This window comes from Bombus flavifrons, chromosome 6, assembly GCF_040668555.2.
Source record: "Bombus flavifrons isolate JBK064 chromosome 6, iyBomFlav1_principal, whole genome shotgun sequence".
NCBI classification, from domain to species: domain Eukaryota; kingdom Metazoa; phylum Arthropoda; class Insecta; order Hymenoptera; family Apidae; genus Bombus; species Bombus flavifrons.
This window is the reverse complement of record NC_138447.1, coordinates 13,570,858-13,587,170: the sequence shown is the minus strand read 5'-3', so window position 1 is coordinate 13,587,170 and position 16,313 is coordinate 13,570,858. Positions and strand designations below refer to the sequence as shown.

General features: G+C 36.0%; 5 protein-coding genes across 5 annotated transcripts; all 5 read right to left on the bottom strand.

Annotated features, from left to right (window-relative positions):
- Positions 1-544: 544 nt before the first annotated feature.
- LOC138180952 (odorant receptor 4-like) lies at positions 545-2,345 on the bottom strand. Its single transcript, XM_069115328.1, has 5 exons — positions 1,461-2,345; positions 1,284-1,383; positions 1,070-1,180; positions 664-819; positions 545-595 (listed from the first exon to the last, which is right to left on the bottom strand). The coding sequence occupies exons 1-5, from the start codon at positions 2,258-2,260 to the stop codon at positions 545-547; spliced, it is 1,218 nt and encodes a 405-aa protein (XP_068971429.1). The 5' UTR covers positions 2,261-2,345.
- Positions 2,346-2,974: 629 nt separating this feature from the next.
- LOC138180629 (odorant receptor Or2-like) lies at positions 2,975-4,716 on the bottom strand. The gene is made up of 5 exons (XM_069114672.1): positions 3,920-4,716; positions 3,737-3,836; positions 3,522-3,632; positions 3,118-3,273; positions 2,975-3,048 (listed from the first exon to the last, which is right to left on the bottom strand). Exons 1-5 carry the CDS (start codon positions 4,714-4,716, stop codon positions 2,998-3,000), a joined length of 1,215 nt encoding a protein of 404 aa, XP_068970773.1. The 3' UTR covers positions 2,975-2,997.
- Positions 4,717-7,750: 3,034 nt separating this feature from the next.
- LOC138180641 (odorant receptor 67c-like) lies at positions 7,751-9,637 on the bottom strand. Its single transcript, XM_069114687.1, has 5 exons — positions 8,793-9,637; positions 8,613-8,712; positions 8,399-8,509; positions 7,957-8,112; positions 7,751-7,881 (listed from the first exon to the last, which is right to left on the bottom strand). Exons 1-5 carry the CDS (start codon positions 9,599-9,601, stop codon positions 7,831-7,833), a joined length of 1,227 nt encoding a protein of 408 aa, XP_068970788.1. The 5' UTR covers positions 9,602-9,637; the 3' UTR covers positions 7,751-7,830.
- A 675-nt stretch (positions 9,638-10,312) lies between these two features.
- On the bottom strand, positions 10,313-13,106 carry LOC138181310 (odorant receptor 4-like). Its single transcript, XM_069116055.1, has 6 exons — positions 12,658-13,106; positions 12,479-12,578; positions 12,259-12,402; positions 10,671-10,781; positions 10,435-10,590; positions 10,313-10,363 (listed from the first exon to the last, which is right to left on the bottom strand). The coding sequence occupies exons 1-6, from the start codon at positions 13,104-13,106 to the stop codon at positions 10,313-10,315; spliced, it is 1,011 nt and encodes a 336-aa protein (XP_068972156.1).
- A 1,243-nt stretch (positions 13,107-14,349) lies between these two features.
- Positions 14,350-16,097, bottom strand: LOC138180636 (odorant receptor 4-like). Its single transcript, XM_069114680.1, has 5 exons — positions 15,304-16,097; positions 15,130-15,229; positions 14,704-14,814; positions 14,466-14,621; positions 14,350-14,400 (listed from the first exon to the last, which is right to left on the bottom strand). The coding sequence occupies exons 1-5, from the start codon at positions 16,095-16,097 to the stop codon at positions 14,350-14,352; spliced, it is 1,212 nt and encodes a 403-aa protein (XP_068970781.1).
- Between the last annotated feature and the right edge of the window lie 216 nt (positions 16,098-16,313).

The following is a 16,313-nucleotide window of genomic DNA, read 5'->3' as shown; positions in this document are numbered from 1 at the left end:
AGGTTTGTAAACTATGAACTCCAACTATGAACACCGCAGAGACTTCAGAGATCACATTCGTGCTATCTATCTAGACGGTTGAAAGCTAAATAACTTTTATTCAAAACATTTTTGTATCAAATATTCGGATGTGGCTGAAAAATCTTAGCCATAGTTACATACGTAGTTCAACCTGTATTTTTACTATAATTACTGAAGCTTAATTTTTGCTCTCATTTTACATCAGTCAATTAACAGTTAAAACATTTACAAGATGATATCAGGTTAGATTGAGAAAATTTTACTTGCGTAGACATAGATTCCTGTATTGTGATTAGATCTCATTTCAAAGTATTTTGTAGTCTCATTATTAATGTATTTCAATCGTAATTAAATACGGAAATAACAAAGTTGAAAAAAATAAAGAATTTTTTCTGTTTGAAATTCACGACTTCTAACCTGTTAATTCTTAATATATAAAATTTTATGCGCTATTTACGTATATTTTGTATTTTATATTCTAAATTATTAAAAACACAGTATATTCTTCCAGGATTCCATTTTATTACATCATTTGCTGCAACAGATTCAAATACGCAAAACCAGTCTTCACAACCTGAAATGGCAGAATATTTTACGTGAACAGACAATACAGTTATGAGTAAGAGTATCGAATAAACTTACACTACCAAAAGTGTAAACGGACATATGAACTAATTTTCCTGCAGTGATTTGAACGACCACATTTGATCGTGCGATGACCATAATCAAGTCGAGGATTGTTTTACCGGGTAAATAATACCAGTTCGTCATGTAAACGACTTCACCAATTTTCTTGCACTGTTAAGAATTTGTTGAATTAATTACCACTATTACGATTTGCTTCATTTATATCACTCCATACTAACACTAGGGCGAAGTATGAAATGTGTAGGTAGCAAAGAACTTAAAATGAAAGACATGAAAAAATCATTCAAATCACCAAAAATGTGCCATTGTGAATCTATAAAAATTGTATGAAGAATGATTAATTATTAATTTTGATTACTCTGGTTATTTTAGAATTAGAGTGTTAATGTGTTGCTGATACCTGCTCTGTTAATATTTCACCGATGTAACATATTACAAAAATGTTATAACAGATTGTAATGAACATCATAAAATACGAAGTCAAATTTTGAATATCATGCTCAGTCCATTCCTAAGACGGAATCGTAAACAGAATAAAACAATTATACAGAAAAGTAAAGTTACATCTAATCCGGAAGAAATAGATAAGCAAGAAATATATATTAATTACATACTGATAAAATGTAATAGCCAGTTACACATATATCCATTGTGCATCTTAGCATTTCCAAAAGATATATTTTATTCATCACTTCCTCGATACACGATATAAAACTGCAATTAACATACAACATAATCCCGAAGATCAGTACTGAGACACCAACAAAGAAGGAGTAGGGAAAAGGTCTTACTTCAATGTCCTCAGGTGTCGTTCCACGATTGTTCCAATTTGAATAGAACCATCAGGTTTCTTCTCTCCCCTGGCCTCGACAAATTCAGTGATCCATAACATAATAACGTTTAACTGACCACACGCGTGAGCAGCTAGGACTGCTGCAAGACTAAAAATCCCAATCGTACTAGAATTTGCAATAATTGCAGACCAAACTTGCAAGATAAGCATGATCTGGTTCGTTGAACTTTCATCGACGTTTACTAGTTTCTTGTATACTGCACAAGGTAACACGTGTAAAACTCTCGTCTCGTTTCCAATTTGAATCTCGAATGTATTTAACGCTGTCACGAAACAAAAGCATAAAACGCTCCCCTGCATAAAAATGGCGCAAAAAGCCGCTACATAGCGTCCGAATTTCGCGTTCTTCAGCATCACGTGTTGATCCTCCTCTCTCATTAACGTTCGCCAGTCACTTTCCATGTGTTCTATGCACTGTCGTATGTCTTTGCTATGCAACAACAAAGCTGTATAATTAAAGCTGCTGACGATCCAATGGCTCACGAAACCCAGAGTCTTCAATTTCAAATTCATACTCTGATCTTCTAGAATCATTACTAGTAAACTAGGAATCGCAGTGATAATTACGGTGCTGAAGCAAATGATGTTTAAAACAAATGAAATAATCTTTTCGAGTTTTGTGGTGGAAGGAGACGAGGGCCATGCACCGATCGGTTTTAAGAACCATCGATTCAATTGTAGACTGTAGTCACTGTTGCTGTTGCTATCAGCTTCTATCACCACTGCTTCGTTCGGCATCACGGAATAAAGTCGTTATTAGAAAGCAGACGTGCATCAATGGGGGATGCATGAAGCAGTGCAACGCTTGCGCGTGTTTTTTAGGTACTTGTTCTACCGATCGATTCGTCTGGTCGGTAGAACTTGTTTTAGAAAAGTTGAAAAGTATATTCGCTTGGAAATTGTCGGTTGCAATGCTGTGAAGTGGATGGCGTGTGTGCAATGATTCATATCCCTCCCTACGTTAACTGCATATGTTGTAAAATTTTTAATAAGAAGTGGTTAGTCATCCGTACGTGTGTTAGGTGCTTGGAAGTTATAACTGTGTTAGTTTGTGCTTGGAAGTTATAGCTGTTTTAATTTGTGCTTGTGAATTGTTGAATTTCATGATAAATGATAATAATTTGTATTATTGCTGTTGGTATTTACAAATGCCAATTCTAAGACTAGATTTTTATATTAACGCATAGTATTACGAAGAAAAAATTATTGGTGAAATTAATTTTTCCAATGATGAATTTCAAAGAAATAATAAGTAATAGAGACACGAATATAATGGAGCGTGGCTACAACGGACGGTTCTACAATCTGCCGTCCGATAGATTTTTTACTCTGTATGTTTACTTGGTCTTACGTAGACGTATTATATTGTCAACCATTTATTAGAGTTTGTAAAATTAATTATAAGATTATTTCAACCGCCTAATTATTATTATGCTTTAACTCCCCCAATAACATTTTTCCGAGATACCATTTTATTACATTATTTGCTGCAATAGATTCAAATATGCGAAACCTGTCTTTACCACCTGAAATGGGAGAAATGTTTAACCTAAACAGACAATACAAGTCTGAGTACTAATATCAAATTAACTTACATTACCAAACGTATTAATTGTCATATGAATCATTTTCCCTGCAGTCAGTTGAACGACCATAGTCGATCGCACGATGATCAAAATTAAGTTGTGGATTTCTGTATTGGGTAAATAATACCAGTTTGTCAAGTAAACGGCATCACCAATTTTCTTGCTCTGTTAAGAATTTGTCGTATTAATCATCACGATTTCGATTTGTTGTACATCACTCTGTATTAACGCTATGACTAAGTATGAAACATGTAAGTACCAAAGAACTTAAAATGAAAGATATATGAAAAAATCATTCAAATCACCAAAAATTTATCATCGTGAAACTATGAAAGTTACATGATAAATGGTTATTTCTTAATCTCGACTACTTTGGTAGTTCTATAATTAGAGAGTTGATGTCTCATTAGTACCTGTTCCGTTAATATTTCACCGATGTAACATATTACGAAAATGTTAAAACAGATTGAAACGAACATCATAAAATACGATGTCAAATTTCGAATATCATGCTCATCCCATTCCTAAGAAGCAATCGTTAAAAGTATAGGACAAATATACAGAAAAATAAATTTATATCTTATGTGGAAAGAAATTAGCAAGCAATAAAAATATAATAAATATGTACCGATAGAATGTAGTAGGCAATTAGACATATGTTCATCGTACATCTCAACATCTCCAATAAATATATTTTGTTCATCACAACCTCGATACACGATATGAAACTGCAATTAACACGTAATATAATACCAATGATCACTCTCGAAACAATAACAACAAGAAAAAACGAATTAACAATAGATCTTACTTCAATGTCCTCAGGTGTCGCTCCACGATTACTCCAATTTCCTGAAAAGTGCTAGTTTCCTTCTGTTTTCTTGTTTCCTTAACAAATTCGGAAATCCACGCCATAATCACGTCCAGTTGACCACACGCGTGAGCAGCTAGTACAGCTGCGAGACTAAAAATTCCAACTGTACTGGAATTCGCGATTAGAGCAGACCAAATTTGCAGGGAAAGCATGATTTCGTTTGCTGGACTTTCATCGACGTTCACCAACTTCTTGTATACTGCACAAGGCAGTAAGCGTAAGACTTTTGTCTCGTTTCCAATCTGAATCTCGACCGTAGTTAACGCTGTCACGAAACAAAAGCACAAAATGCCACCCTGCATGAAAATAGCGCACGAAGCAGCTACATAGCGACCGAATTTTGCGTTTTTCATCATTACGTGTTGATCCTCCTCCCTAGTCACTGATCGCCAGTCAGCCTCTATGTGTTCTACGCATTGTCGTATGTCTTTGCTGTGTAATAACAATGTACTATAATTAAAGCTGCTGACGAACAAATGACTCAAGAAATCTAGGGTTTTCAATTTCAAGTTAATGCTCTCGTCTTCTAGAATGAGTAGCAATACACTGGGAATCGCAGTGATAATTACGGAGGTGAAGCAAATGATGTTTAAAATAAATGAAACCATCTTCGCCAGTCTTGTGGTGGATGGAGACGATGGCCATGCACCGATCGGTTTCAAGAACCATCGATTCAATTGTAGACTGTAGTCACTGCTGCTGTCAGCTTCTATGATCACTGCTTCGTTCGACATCGCGGAGTGAAGTTGTTATTAGAATTCAGCCGCGCGTCAGTGGAAGATGCATGGAGCAGTGCAACGCTTGCGCGTTTTTTTTAGGTACTTGTTCTACCGATCGATTCGTCTGGTCTCTAGAAATTGTTTATGAAAGTTGAAAAGTATACTCGCTTGGAAATTGTCGGTTGCAATGCTGTGAAGTGGATGGTGTGCGTGCAATGATTCATATCCCTCCCTACGTTAACTGTATATGTTGTAAAATTTTTAATAAGAAGTGGCTAGTCATCCGTACGTATGTTAGGTGCTTGGAAGTTATAGCTGTTTTAATTTGTGCTTGTGAATTGTTGAATTTCATGATAAATGATATAATAATTTTCGTTTTTCTGTCGATATTTACAAATGCCAATTGTAAAACTGCATTTGTACATTATGGAATAGTATTACGAAATGGAACACGTTATTTATAATCATAATGCTTGCAATGAACGATTTCGATAGAATTGCTTTTTATAAAAACATGAAGCAATAGAAGAGTATAACTACAACGTACGATTCTTCGGTTTACCGCTCCATCAATGCCTTAGTTCGTAAGTGATCTTGTTCTTAACTAGATCTATTAGACTTATAATCGTTTAGGTTTTAAAATGGATTATTATATTTGTTAGATCATTACGTCTTACCATTATTTGTATTTCAAATTCTGCAACAGCATTTACAAAGAATTGTACAACTAGAAAATTCATTCTTTAGAAACGTATTTAATCATATTATTTATCGTAACAAATTCAAATACTCGAGTTCGATTTTTACTTGGTACGACAGACTATTTCGTGTAATATATTCCAGCTAACGATTTGATACTTTATGTTCTGTAGTAACTGTTCCTGATAGAAGCAAGAGGTAAGAATTCGTTGGGCGAATCGGCATGCGATCTCGAGGGATTACAAATTCCGGAGTAGTAGAAAGACAATATTAAACACCATGGACGCATACACGATAGCATATGCAATTCCAGTATCGATTTTTGCTGAGAAATTACGTAGAGAAGACACCATATGAGTGGTCGTTCTCTATTTAACGTTAATTTATCTTAAAGTATCTCAGTGGTTACGTCATTTTAATTCTAACTACATGATATTGTTGAAACATTTCCAACATATAAATTATTTTGTTTCTATTTTGAAACACATATTCAACGTACAACGTACAATACAATAGCTTGCAATTATCTTAAAAGAATATCTGGCTCAAGTACAAATAATAATCAGTGAGAAAATGAATAATCAACATATTCTCACTAATGTCGTCAAATAATCTGTCTCAGCTAATGAGACATATACGTGTGTATATGTTAAGGAAATCAGAGGATTTGGAAATACAAATAACTGACTTTATTTCACACACAACAGCTATACATCTATGTTACACTCTGAAGAACGTCTTGCACGCACGCTTGTCGCCAACCGACTCTTCCAGATGCTTCTTAACGACGACTGTGTTTTGTCTCAACTAAGACCTGGACGCCCTCTGACCCTTACACACACACTCTCATGTACAGTGTAAATGTATCATCTTCCTAACAGTATAAATAACGACACAATAACCAGTAAATACCTTAATGTTTGCAGGTGATGCTCCACAATAATTCCTTTCTCTTATTTCTATTCCTCCTTGACCTTCGTATTCACCAAACTATCGAAGCTGGCCATCACCACGTTCAATGGACCATTTGTATGGATCGCTAGGATAGCGACCAAGCAATAAGCTTCCACGTCACGATGATCCCAGAAAGAGTCTGTACAATGAGCACAATGTCATTCGTCGGGCTGAATCTAGCGTCCAACAGATTTGTCTAAATCGGACAAGGTAACGAACACATGAAATAATTGTCATTCGCCACATGAAACACAATCTTCTTAAAGGCTTCAATTACATTACAGACCAGAACGCCACTATACGTGCACAATGCAGCTACGAAAACAATGGAACGTCCGATTCTCGCGTTTTTCAACATCAATTCACGATCGCTGGCATTTTTAACGACCTGCCAGTCGAGTTCCGTGTGTTTTATGCAACAGACCAATAGTCTTGATCCTCATCTTCGAGCTGTCGGCGTCGTACACTTGGATAGTATATTCGATATCACGAGGGTAAAAAGTGTTAAATATCGGTGGTTTACTAGACAGGTCTACCATGATTACTTCGCGGAGATCGTTTGTCGACTGAAACCCCCAAGTTTCAAGTTTAATGCTATGGTAAAATGGCACGTGTGCGAGTTTCTTTTCGACCGCTCGTCGCCATGGTGCACCTGTTACCCTTCAAAGGGTTCGAGCCCTTCGGAGTTCTTGCTTGTACTGCATGTAATACTTCATGCGTTATTTACGATTTTAGTACCATAGAATTCATGATGTTGAGGGTCATGGATTAATTGATTTTTTTTTCAGCAATACGCGAATATGCTGTCTATTTTGCAGTAGGTCGAAGAAATCACTTTCTAGGGGATGAATTTCCATTCGTGAAAACTTGTCATGTTTCTCAGGGTACTTTCTGTTGTATATACGTAAAACTAGAAACTAAGAAGCGCCACACATTATCGCCATAGCACATACTAGATATTCTCACGAGCATATGATGGCTCTTAATGGACTGTTTGTTTTTATATGTATAACACAAATTCGATTATTTGATTACGTTGACCAAGGAGGAAAATATTCATTATAAAAGATTCCGCGAAAGGTATTTGAAAGATAATGAAAGTATATTAATCAATTGAAATACGAATACATCGTGTAAGAATTTAATACATCAATTATACGTTAGTTCTATGCTTATATTTTTCATATTTGTGAAAGATTTTCTATTTAAATCGCTAAATATTCATATATACGCATTTCCGTATAGAAAAAAAGTAAAAAATGATATAATCAATGAGGATACAGACCTAAAAAGTTCATAGATTCATGGTTCAAAGGTTCAAAGGTTAAAAAATCTCAAATATAGCACATCCTATTCTACTGATAAAAAATATTAACCATGATTGTATTACCACTGTTTGTATTTCAAATTTTACATCATCTACAGAAATATTCAAATAGAAAATCTGTCAAAATCGTTAAATCCGTCAAAAATTAATCACGTCATTTGTCGTAATAGGTTCAAATATGCGAAACCAGTCTTTACCACCTGTAACAACAAAATATTTCACGTGGGCGGACATACATACACAGGAGAGTAAATACAAGAGACAAATTGACATACATCACCGAATGTGTATACAGACATGTGAACCAATTTTCCAGCAGTGATATGAACGACCACGCTCGATCGCGCGATGATCAAAATCAAGTCGAGGATTATTTTATCGGGTAAATAATACCAGTTTGTCATATAAACCACCTCCCCAACCTTTTGGCACTGAGAACAGTTTATTTAATTAGTAATGATCACGATTTTGATTTTTCGTATTTATATTATTTGATATTAATGTTTACATCACTTGACAATAACATTAATATTAGAACTACAAACGGCTATAATATAAAACGCGCAAGAAAGATACAAAAAGAGAGATATATGAAAAGAAAAGATCATTCATGTCATCGAAAATGCATAGTTGCAAATCCATAGAATTTCTATTCAAAATTATCAATTATTCATTTTGGCTATAGTGGTAGTTTTGGTGTTAACGACTCTGAAATACCTGTTCCGTCAATATTTCACCGATGTAGCATATTACGAAAATATTAAAACAGATTGAAATGAGCATCATAAAATACGTAGATAAATTCTGAATATCGCCGTCAGCCCATTCCTAAAAAGAAATCGTACAGTGAATAACATAATAATAAGCAAACTTGAACCCTGAATGTGATTTGGAAAAACAGACAAATACTAATAATATATTTAATACGTACCGAAAGAATATAGTAGCCAATTACACATATATCCATCGTACACCTGAACATCTCTAAAAAATATATCCTGTTCATCACATCCTCGATGCACGAGATAAAACTGTAATTAACACATAATGTAATACCAATGATCGCTCTCGAAACAACCAACAAAAAGAAAGAATTAAAAATAGATCTTACTTTAACGTCCTCAGGTGTCGCTCCACGATTACTCCAATTTCCCGAAAACTACTAGCTTTCTTCTGCTCTCTTGCTTCCTTAACAAATTTAGTAATCCACATCATAATTACGTCCAATTGACCACACGCGTGAGCAGCTAGCACAGCTGCGAGACTAAAAATTCCAACCGTACTAGAGTTCGCGATAAGAGCGGCCCAAATTTGTAAGAAAAGCATGATTTCGTTTGCTGGACTTTCATCGACATTCACCAACTTCTTGTATACTGCACAAGGTAACACGTGTAAGACCCTCGTCTCGTTTCCAATTTGAATCTCGGTTGTAGTTAACGCTGTCACAAAGCAAAAGCACAAAACGCCACCCTGCATGAAAAGGGCGCACGAAGCAGCTACATAGCGACCGAATTTCGCGTTCTTCATCATCACGTGTTGATCCTCCTCCCTAGTCACTGTTCGCCAGTCAGCTTCAATGTGTTCCACGCAATGTCGTATGTCCCTGCCGCGTATTAACAAAGCCGTGTAATTGGCGCTGCTGACGAACCAATGACTGACAGGTCCCAGTGTCTTCAGTTTCATGTAAATGCTTTCGTCTTCTAGAATCATTAGTAACAGACTAGGAATCGCAGTGACGATTACGGAGGTGAAGCAAATGATGTTTAAAATAAATGAAACAATCTTTTCCAGTCTTGTGGTGGATGGAGACGATGGCCATGCACCAATCGGTTTTAAGAACCATCGATTCAATTGAAGACTGTAGTCACTGTTGCTGTTGCTGTTGCTGTCGCCTTCTGTGATCTCTGGTTCGTTCGTCATCGCGAAATGAAGCTGTTGTTAGAAAGTAGCCGTGCATCAATGGGGGATGCATGGAACAGTGCAACGCTTGCGCGTGTTTTTTAGGTGTTTGTTCAATTAATCGATTTGCCTAGTCGGCAGAACTTGTTTCAGAATAGTACGAAAGTATATGCTCTTGAAAATTGCTGGTTGGTATCGTGTGAAGTGGATGGTGTGCATGTAATGACTCATTTGTGTCCCCAACTTTTAGAGTGTATGTTCTGAAACTTTTAGTAGAAGATGGGTTGTGATACGTAATTGTGTTATGTGTTGGGAAGTTGTAGTTAGAAACTTAATCTGTGCTTGTAATTATAATAAATTTTATAGTAAATAATAATTTTTATTACTTCTGCCGGTATTTACAAATACAGATTTTAAGACTAGATATCTATATTACCGAACCTTATTACGAATAAAATTACGAATAAAATTGAAATCATTATTAGCAAAATTACACTGTTACACTGTAGTCGCAACTCTGATATTTGATCTGATATTGTCGCACGAACACCGTCTGATACTTAATTCGATACGGTTTGAAAACTCTCAATGAAAGCATAAAATTAAGGAACAATACATAGATATTGATAAAATCACAAGACATTAAAATGTGTCATTATCGTTTGTATTTCAAATTCTACAATTTCATCTACAATAGTATATAAATAAGAAATTCATTAGAAGTGCATTCAGTCACGTCATTTGACACAGTATATTAAGATACGCGAAGGCCAATCTCATCACCTGGAATAGCAAATTTTTTAGTCTGCAAAGAAAGATACATATTCATAGATACATACAATAATGTGACTTACATCAGCGAACGTGTGTATGGACATGTGAACTAATTTTCCTGCAGTGATTTCAATGACCACACTCGATCTTGCGATGATCAAAATCAACTCAAGGATTCTTTTTCTGGGTAAGAAATACCAATTTGTCATATAGACTATCTCACCAACTTTCATGCACTGTCAACAATTCATTAAATTAGTCGTGGATTCCACGGTTTTGATCGCTAGACATCTTCGCGTTAACGTGTCTCTGGTACCTGTTCTATTAACACTTCGCCGATATAACATAATACAAATGTATTGAAAGTGAGTGATGCGCATATTACGAAATAAGAGGTGAGGCTTCGAATATCATGATCGGACCATTCCTAGAAATAAGTACATTCATATCTTCTGAAAAGATTTCCAATTTTATCAGCATTAATCGTTTGTTACCGAAGATGTTAAAACGATATGAGTGGGTTACGATTTTTGATGCATTGATGTGACATTTATGGAAAAGTGCGCATAATTCATATAATATTCACAAATACATAAAGTATCCAATATAAAATAGTAGTTAGAAACTTCAGTGAAACAAATTTCTATTTAAGTTCGTGCGTGGATAACAACATTTTGCACAAAATAGTTTGAATATGAAGCTATCCTCATATATACAGGATGATCCATCTTTTTATACGAAGCTTTGTTAATATGTTTTGTGTGTATATGAACATATAAGAAAATACTGTTATGTAGATATAAGTCGTGTGGTGCTTCATTAGAATGCAACAAAAATTGAAAATATAAATAGAACAATATCTGGAGTGACGGCCGAAAGCAAGAACAAGTAAAAACCAAACTTTTTTGTATCAACGGTGCGAACGATTTATGACACTCGCGCCTGCGAGAAAATTTTCTCAGTCCTCTATCCGTCGCTTTGGTTAGTTTCACGTGTATGTATTTTTCCATTGAAGTTTTTCCATCAGCCTCAATAGCATTTGCGAGGGTAATAAATCTCGAGTTTCTAAAGGGCCCACCTGTCGAAAATTTGGTTATTAAAGATAGATCGCATCAAGTGGCTCTGACCAGAAAGAAGTTCCTCTGCGTCATCAAATATACAGAAACAAGTTTCTCCGCCAAGTCGTACTGCGATCTGGAAGAAGCGCGCTAAGAGTGCAGAGAATACGGAGTGCAACGAGAACAATAGACAAATCCCTAACTAGCCGAACTAGCATAGGAGTCAGCCAATTAAGTGAAAAAAGGAAGTGTTTTCGGACCTCGAGAAGGGCGGACAAACTGCAGAGGCGACCAGTAAGAAAAATATTTCGATCAGGTGCGCCCGAAGAAAAGTTTGTACTCCGTTAACGAATGAAAGATACTTCTACCGATTTATTGTGAAGTGACAACACGTCTCATATCGTTCATAGGTCTTTTATGTGTATTGTGCGTTGAAAGAAAAGATATATCAAGGAAGGCATAATTCCTGATTGATTCGTTGAGATAAAACAAAATCAAAATGAACTTCATAGGGTAATAAATTCATTACTTTATCAATAACAAGAATGATAAACACTTTGAAATGGGATATTAGCAACTAGTAATAGTCATCGTACATATGGTTTCTTTCGTATTTCATATTTTTGACATCACTTCTTAAGAATTTCAAGTAGTTTCTTTAGCTATTCCTATAAAACATGGTGAAAAAGCACACACACAAGAGCCGACGCACCTTACACATATGTACGTAGTATAAAGTATAAAGATAGCTTGATATCGTATTAAGTTGTCCCAATAGTTTCTTTCGATTTATAAGAAATAATAGATGGGCAACATTTTTTGATTTGTGTTATTTTATTGACTTACGTATGATGCATTTTGTTCTATTGTAATAAAGAAAGCAACATTTGACAGATTAAGTTTCATGTTTATATAAGGATGCATTGTTGTAAAAGATATGTTTGTTGAAAAACACTTTTGGGACACAAAGAAAAACACTTTTGGGACAACCTAATATTATGCAATGTCAGTTTAAAAAATTAGTTAACATAATAAGCACTACATATGTTTGATGTTCCATATGTACCGTAACGATATAATACCCAACCATGCATATTGCCAAAACGCATCTAAACAACTCTATCATGCATACCCAGCTCATTATTTCCTCTATACGTGCTATAAAACTGCAATTAACACCAATAAATAATCATCAATAAAAAAGTCATTGTCAAGGAATTAATCAAAATGATATAAGAATCTTACTCTAGTATTCTCAGATGATGTTTTACGATCGTTTCAATTTTTCTAAAAGAAGCATCCTGCTTTCTGTTTCCAGCTTCATTCACGTAGTCATTGATCCAAATCGTTAACACGCCCAGTTGACCGCAAGCATGTGCGGCCAAGACACTCGCGAGGGTGTAAAATGCAATTCCACTGGAGTCGGCGATGAAAGCCGATAGAAACTGCACTACGAGGACTATTTCGTTCGCGGGACTCGTGTCGACTGGGATCATCTTGTTGTAAACATCAAAAGGTAACGTACGTATGGTCCTTGTTTCGTTACCAACTTCGATGATCTGCACATTGGATGCACTTACTATACAGTAAGACATGATACCACCATGCACGAAGATCGCGCACATAGTCGACACGTATCGCCCAAACTTCGCGTGTTTCAACATTACTTGTTGCTCGTCCTCTTTCTTCACCATCCGCCAGTCAGTTTCAATGCGTTCCACACAGTCACTGATATTTCTGCCCCGAAACAGCAGGTTCGTGTAATTGATTCCACCGAGAAATGAATGTGTCAGAGGACCGAACACTTTTACTTTTCTATAAAAACTATCACCTACGAAGATTAAATGAGCGACGCAAGGAATTATGTTGAACAGTATAATGACGTAGCAGAGAACGATTAAAAACAAGGAAATGACTCTTTCGCGTGTCGACGTAGTGGAGAAATATGGCCAAGCACCGATCGGTTTTAATATCCAACGATTTATTTGTAGACTGTAATCGCTATGACTCTTGGCGTTCGCTTTTATGATCGCGGATTCGCTCATCGTAGCTGCTCATCGATGTCCCGGCAACTATTGAATTGCCTCTCTTACAGGAGAATAATAGCACGAAGTTGTTCAACGCTTGCGCGAATTTTTTTCCGTAGTATTATAGCCGATCGATTTGTCTAGTTGTTAGAATTTGTCGTAAGACAACAAATGTAGGTTTGGGAGTTGGTTTAGAAAGTTGTGAATAATTGCAAGAATCGAAGAGCACGAAGCACGCAATACTTCTTGTAGTTCACGAGATCGAATTGGGTTTGGTCGAGGCAGGGAAGAATTTATGAAATCGATACTTTAGACTGTTGGAAGATTGTGTCGGAACGAAGTAAGTGTTAACTTGTACCGTTGCTAGTTTCAAACTTAAGGGATGGAAATATTCCTTCGGTATATGCAAGATAAAATTTGTAACTGTGTTAAGAACAAAATTGATAAAACTACTTACTGTAACACTAAAAGTATTAAACACTCTACAAGTACAATTATACATTTAACATAAATACTACTATACTGGCATTGCCAGTCAATAGTGGCCACTATGACGTCATTGGAAAGTCACTTGTGGCAATCAGTATGTTAATGATGCTATATAATTTCATTCTTTTTGCGGCATAATACATTTTATACCTGCCACAGAACGATGGGGAATTCTGTCAGCACTTTCAAGTATTGGAATAGATGTGGAATTGAGAAGATAGTAATGCGAGGAAAATAATGAGTAATGAAAGGAACAAGTAGGAATATAAGAAATATACAATACACGTATATATACATTAAATGTATAAAATTCCAGTGCATTAGATGCAGATTCTGTGTTGCTATCGTTTGTATTCTAAATTTTATAATATCGTTTACAAAAAAGTTACACAATTAAAAAATTAGTTAGTGATGTATTTAATCATGTTATTTGTCGTAAGAGATTCAAATACGCGAAACCGGTCTTTACCACCTGAAATGAGAATATTTCATGTAGACGGACACACAAATATAAATAAGAGCATCAAAATGACTTACATCACCGAATGTGTAGACGGACATGTGAACCATTTTTCCAGCAGTGATTTGAACGACCACACCCGATCGCGCGATGATCAAAATCAAGTCGAGGATTGTTTTATCGGGCAAGTAATACCAGTTTGTCATATAAACTATTTCACCAACCTTCTTACTCTGTGAAAAATTGAATTTTGTTAGTCGTTATTACGATTTTGATATGTTCCATTTATGTCATATATCAATATGCGCCTAATACCTGTTCTGTCAATATTTCACCTATGTAACATATAAGAAAAACGTTGAAACCGATTGAAATATATATCATAATATACGTAACCAGGCTTTGGACGTTTTGATCAGCCCATTCCTGGAAGTGCCATGCAAAAGATATTATGTATAAAAATATTTATAGAAAAAATAGTTATATATAAAAACTAATTTACTGTGACTCCAAAAAGTATCTGCACATCATTTTCCTATGAAGCGCCTTTTTAATGGAGTTGTATATTTCATTTTATTTATTAAAGTTTCAATTATATGAAAGTAGTATTGAATGATAGAAAATTCATCACACTTGGATCTAATTAATTAATATGTAAATGTCATAATACGTGCAATGGTGTGCGAATACTTTTTGTGAACAGTGTGGATTCGAGATTGAGGGAGAATGCTTGATGTATACCGAAAGAATGTAGTAACCCAGTATGCATATGTTCATCGTGCATCTAAATATCTCTAAGAAATATACTCGGTTCATCAACTTCTCGATGTATCCAATGAAACTGCAATTATCACGTAACATAATCACAGTGTTCACTAACACGAATCCAGCAAAAAAGAATACGAATAATCTTACTTCAGTGTCCTCAAATGTCGCTCCACGATAACTCCTATTTCCTTAGGACCATCTGCCTTCTTCGGTTCGTTCACAAATTCAGTGATCCATACCATAACTACATTCAGCTGACCGCACGCGTGAGCAGTTAGAACAGCTGCAAGACTGAACATTCCAACTGTACTGGAGTTTGCAATAATAGTACACCACGCTTGCAAGAAGAGCACGATTTCATTCGTTGGACTTTCATCGACGTTTATCAGCTTCTTGTATACTGCACAAGGTAACACGTGTAAGATCCTCGTCTCGTTTCCAACTTGAATCTCCACTGTATCCATCGCTGTGACGAAAATAAAGCACATAACGCCACTCTGCATGAAAATAGCGCACGAAGCTGCTACATAGCGACCGAATTTCGCGTTCTTTAACATCACCCATTGATCCTTCTCTCTGGTCACTGTTTGCCAGTCAGCTTCCATGTGTTCCATGCACTGACGTATATCTTTGCTCCGCAGTAGTAAAGTAGTGTAATTCGCGCCACTGACGACCCAATGACTCACGGGACCTAGAGATTTCAGTTTCAAATAAATACTCTCGTCTTCTAAAAACATGCGTACCAAACAAGGAATCGTAGTGAGTAGTATCGAAGTGTAGCAAATGACGTTTAATGTAATCGAAACTATCTTCTCGAATCTCGTAGTAGAGGGAAACGATGGCCATACACCGATTGGTTTTAGGAACCATCGATTCAGTTGGAGACCGTAGTCACTGTTGGCCTTAGCGTTTGCTCCTATTGTCACGGGCTGGTCCGTCATCGTGAAATGTAGTCGTCATTGCGATCGTAGAGACTATTAATGCATCAAAAGGCAATGCGTGGGGAGTCCGGCGCAAGTTTTTTAGGTACTTATTCGCTGATCGATTCTAGTCGGTTGGAGTTGTTTCAGAACAGTTGAAAAAACTTGGAAATTATTTCTCGGAATCGTGTGCACGCAAAGTGCATCTTCACTTTGTACTCAAACTTTTTTTAATCG

Coding starts and splice junctions, on each gene's coding strand:
- LOC138180952 (XM_069115328.1), bottom strand. CDS start 2,260: ATGCCGAACGAAGCAGTGGTGATAGAAGCTGATAGCAACAGCAACAGT. Junction 1,181..1,283: donor CTGGCTATTACATTTTATCA/GTATGTAATTAA, acceptor ATTCCGTCTTAG/GAATGGACTGAGCATGATAT. Junction 820..1,069: donor GTGAAATATTAACAGAGCAG/GTATCAGCAACA, acceptor AATTCTTAACAG/TGCAAGAAAATTGGTGAAGT.
- LOC138180629 (XM_069114672.1), bottom strand. CDS start 4,716: ATGTCGAACGAAGCAGTGATCATAGAAGCTGACAGCAGCAGTGACTAC. Junction 3,633..3,736: donor TTGCCTACTACATTCTATCG/GTACATATTTAT, acceptor ATTGCTTCTTAG/GAATGGGATGAGCATGATAT. Junction 3,274..3,521: donor GTGAAATATTAACGGAACAG/GTACTAATGAGA, acceptor AATTCTTAACAG/AGCAAGAAAATTGGTGATGC.
- LOC138180641 (XM_069114687.1), bottom strand. CDS start 9,601: ATGACGAACGAACCAGAGATCACAGAAGGCGACAGCAACAGCAACAGC. Junction 8,510..8,612: donor TTGGCTACTATATTCTTTCG/GTACGTATTAAA, acceptor ATTTCTTTTTAG/GAATGGGCTGACGGCGATAT. Junction 7,882..7,956: donor CTGTATACACATTCGGTGAT/GTATGTCAATTT, acceptor TTGTTGTTACAG/GTGGTAAAGACTGGTTTCGC.
- LOC138181310 (XM_069116055.1), bottom strand. CDS start 13,106: ATGGTGAAGAAAGAGGACGAGCAACAAGTAATGTTGAAACACGCGAAG. Junction 12,579..12,657: donor CATCATCTGAGAATACTAGA/GTAAGATTCTTA, acceptor TGTTAATTGCAG/TTTTATAGCACGTATAGAGG. Junction 10,782..12,258: donor TAGAACAAAATGCATCATAC/GTAAGTCAATAA, acceptor ACTTATTTCTAG/GAATGGTCCGATCATGATAT.
- LOC138180636 (XM_069114680.1), bottom strand. CDS start 16,097: ATGACGGACCAGCCCGTGACAATAGGAGCAAACGCTAAGGCCAACAGT. Junction 14,815..15,129: donor TGGGTTACTACATTCTTTCG/GTATACATCAAG, acceptor TGGCACTTCCAG/GAATGGGCTGATCAAAACGT. Junction 14,401..14,465: donor CCGTCTACACATTCGGTGAT/GTAAGTCATTTT, acceptor TTCTCATTTCAG/GTGGTAAAGACCGGTTTCGC.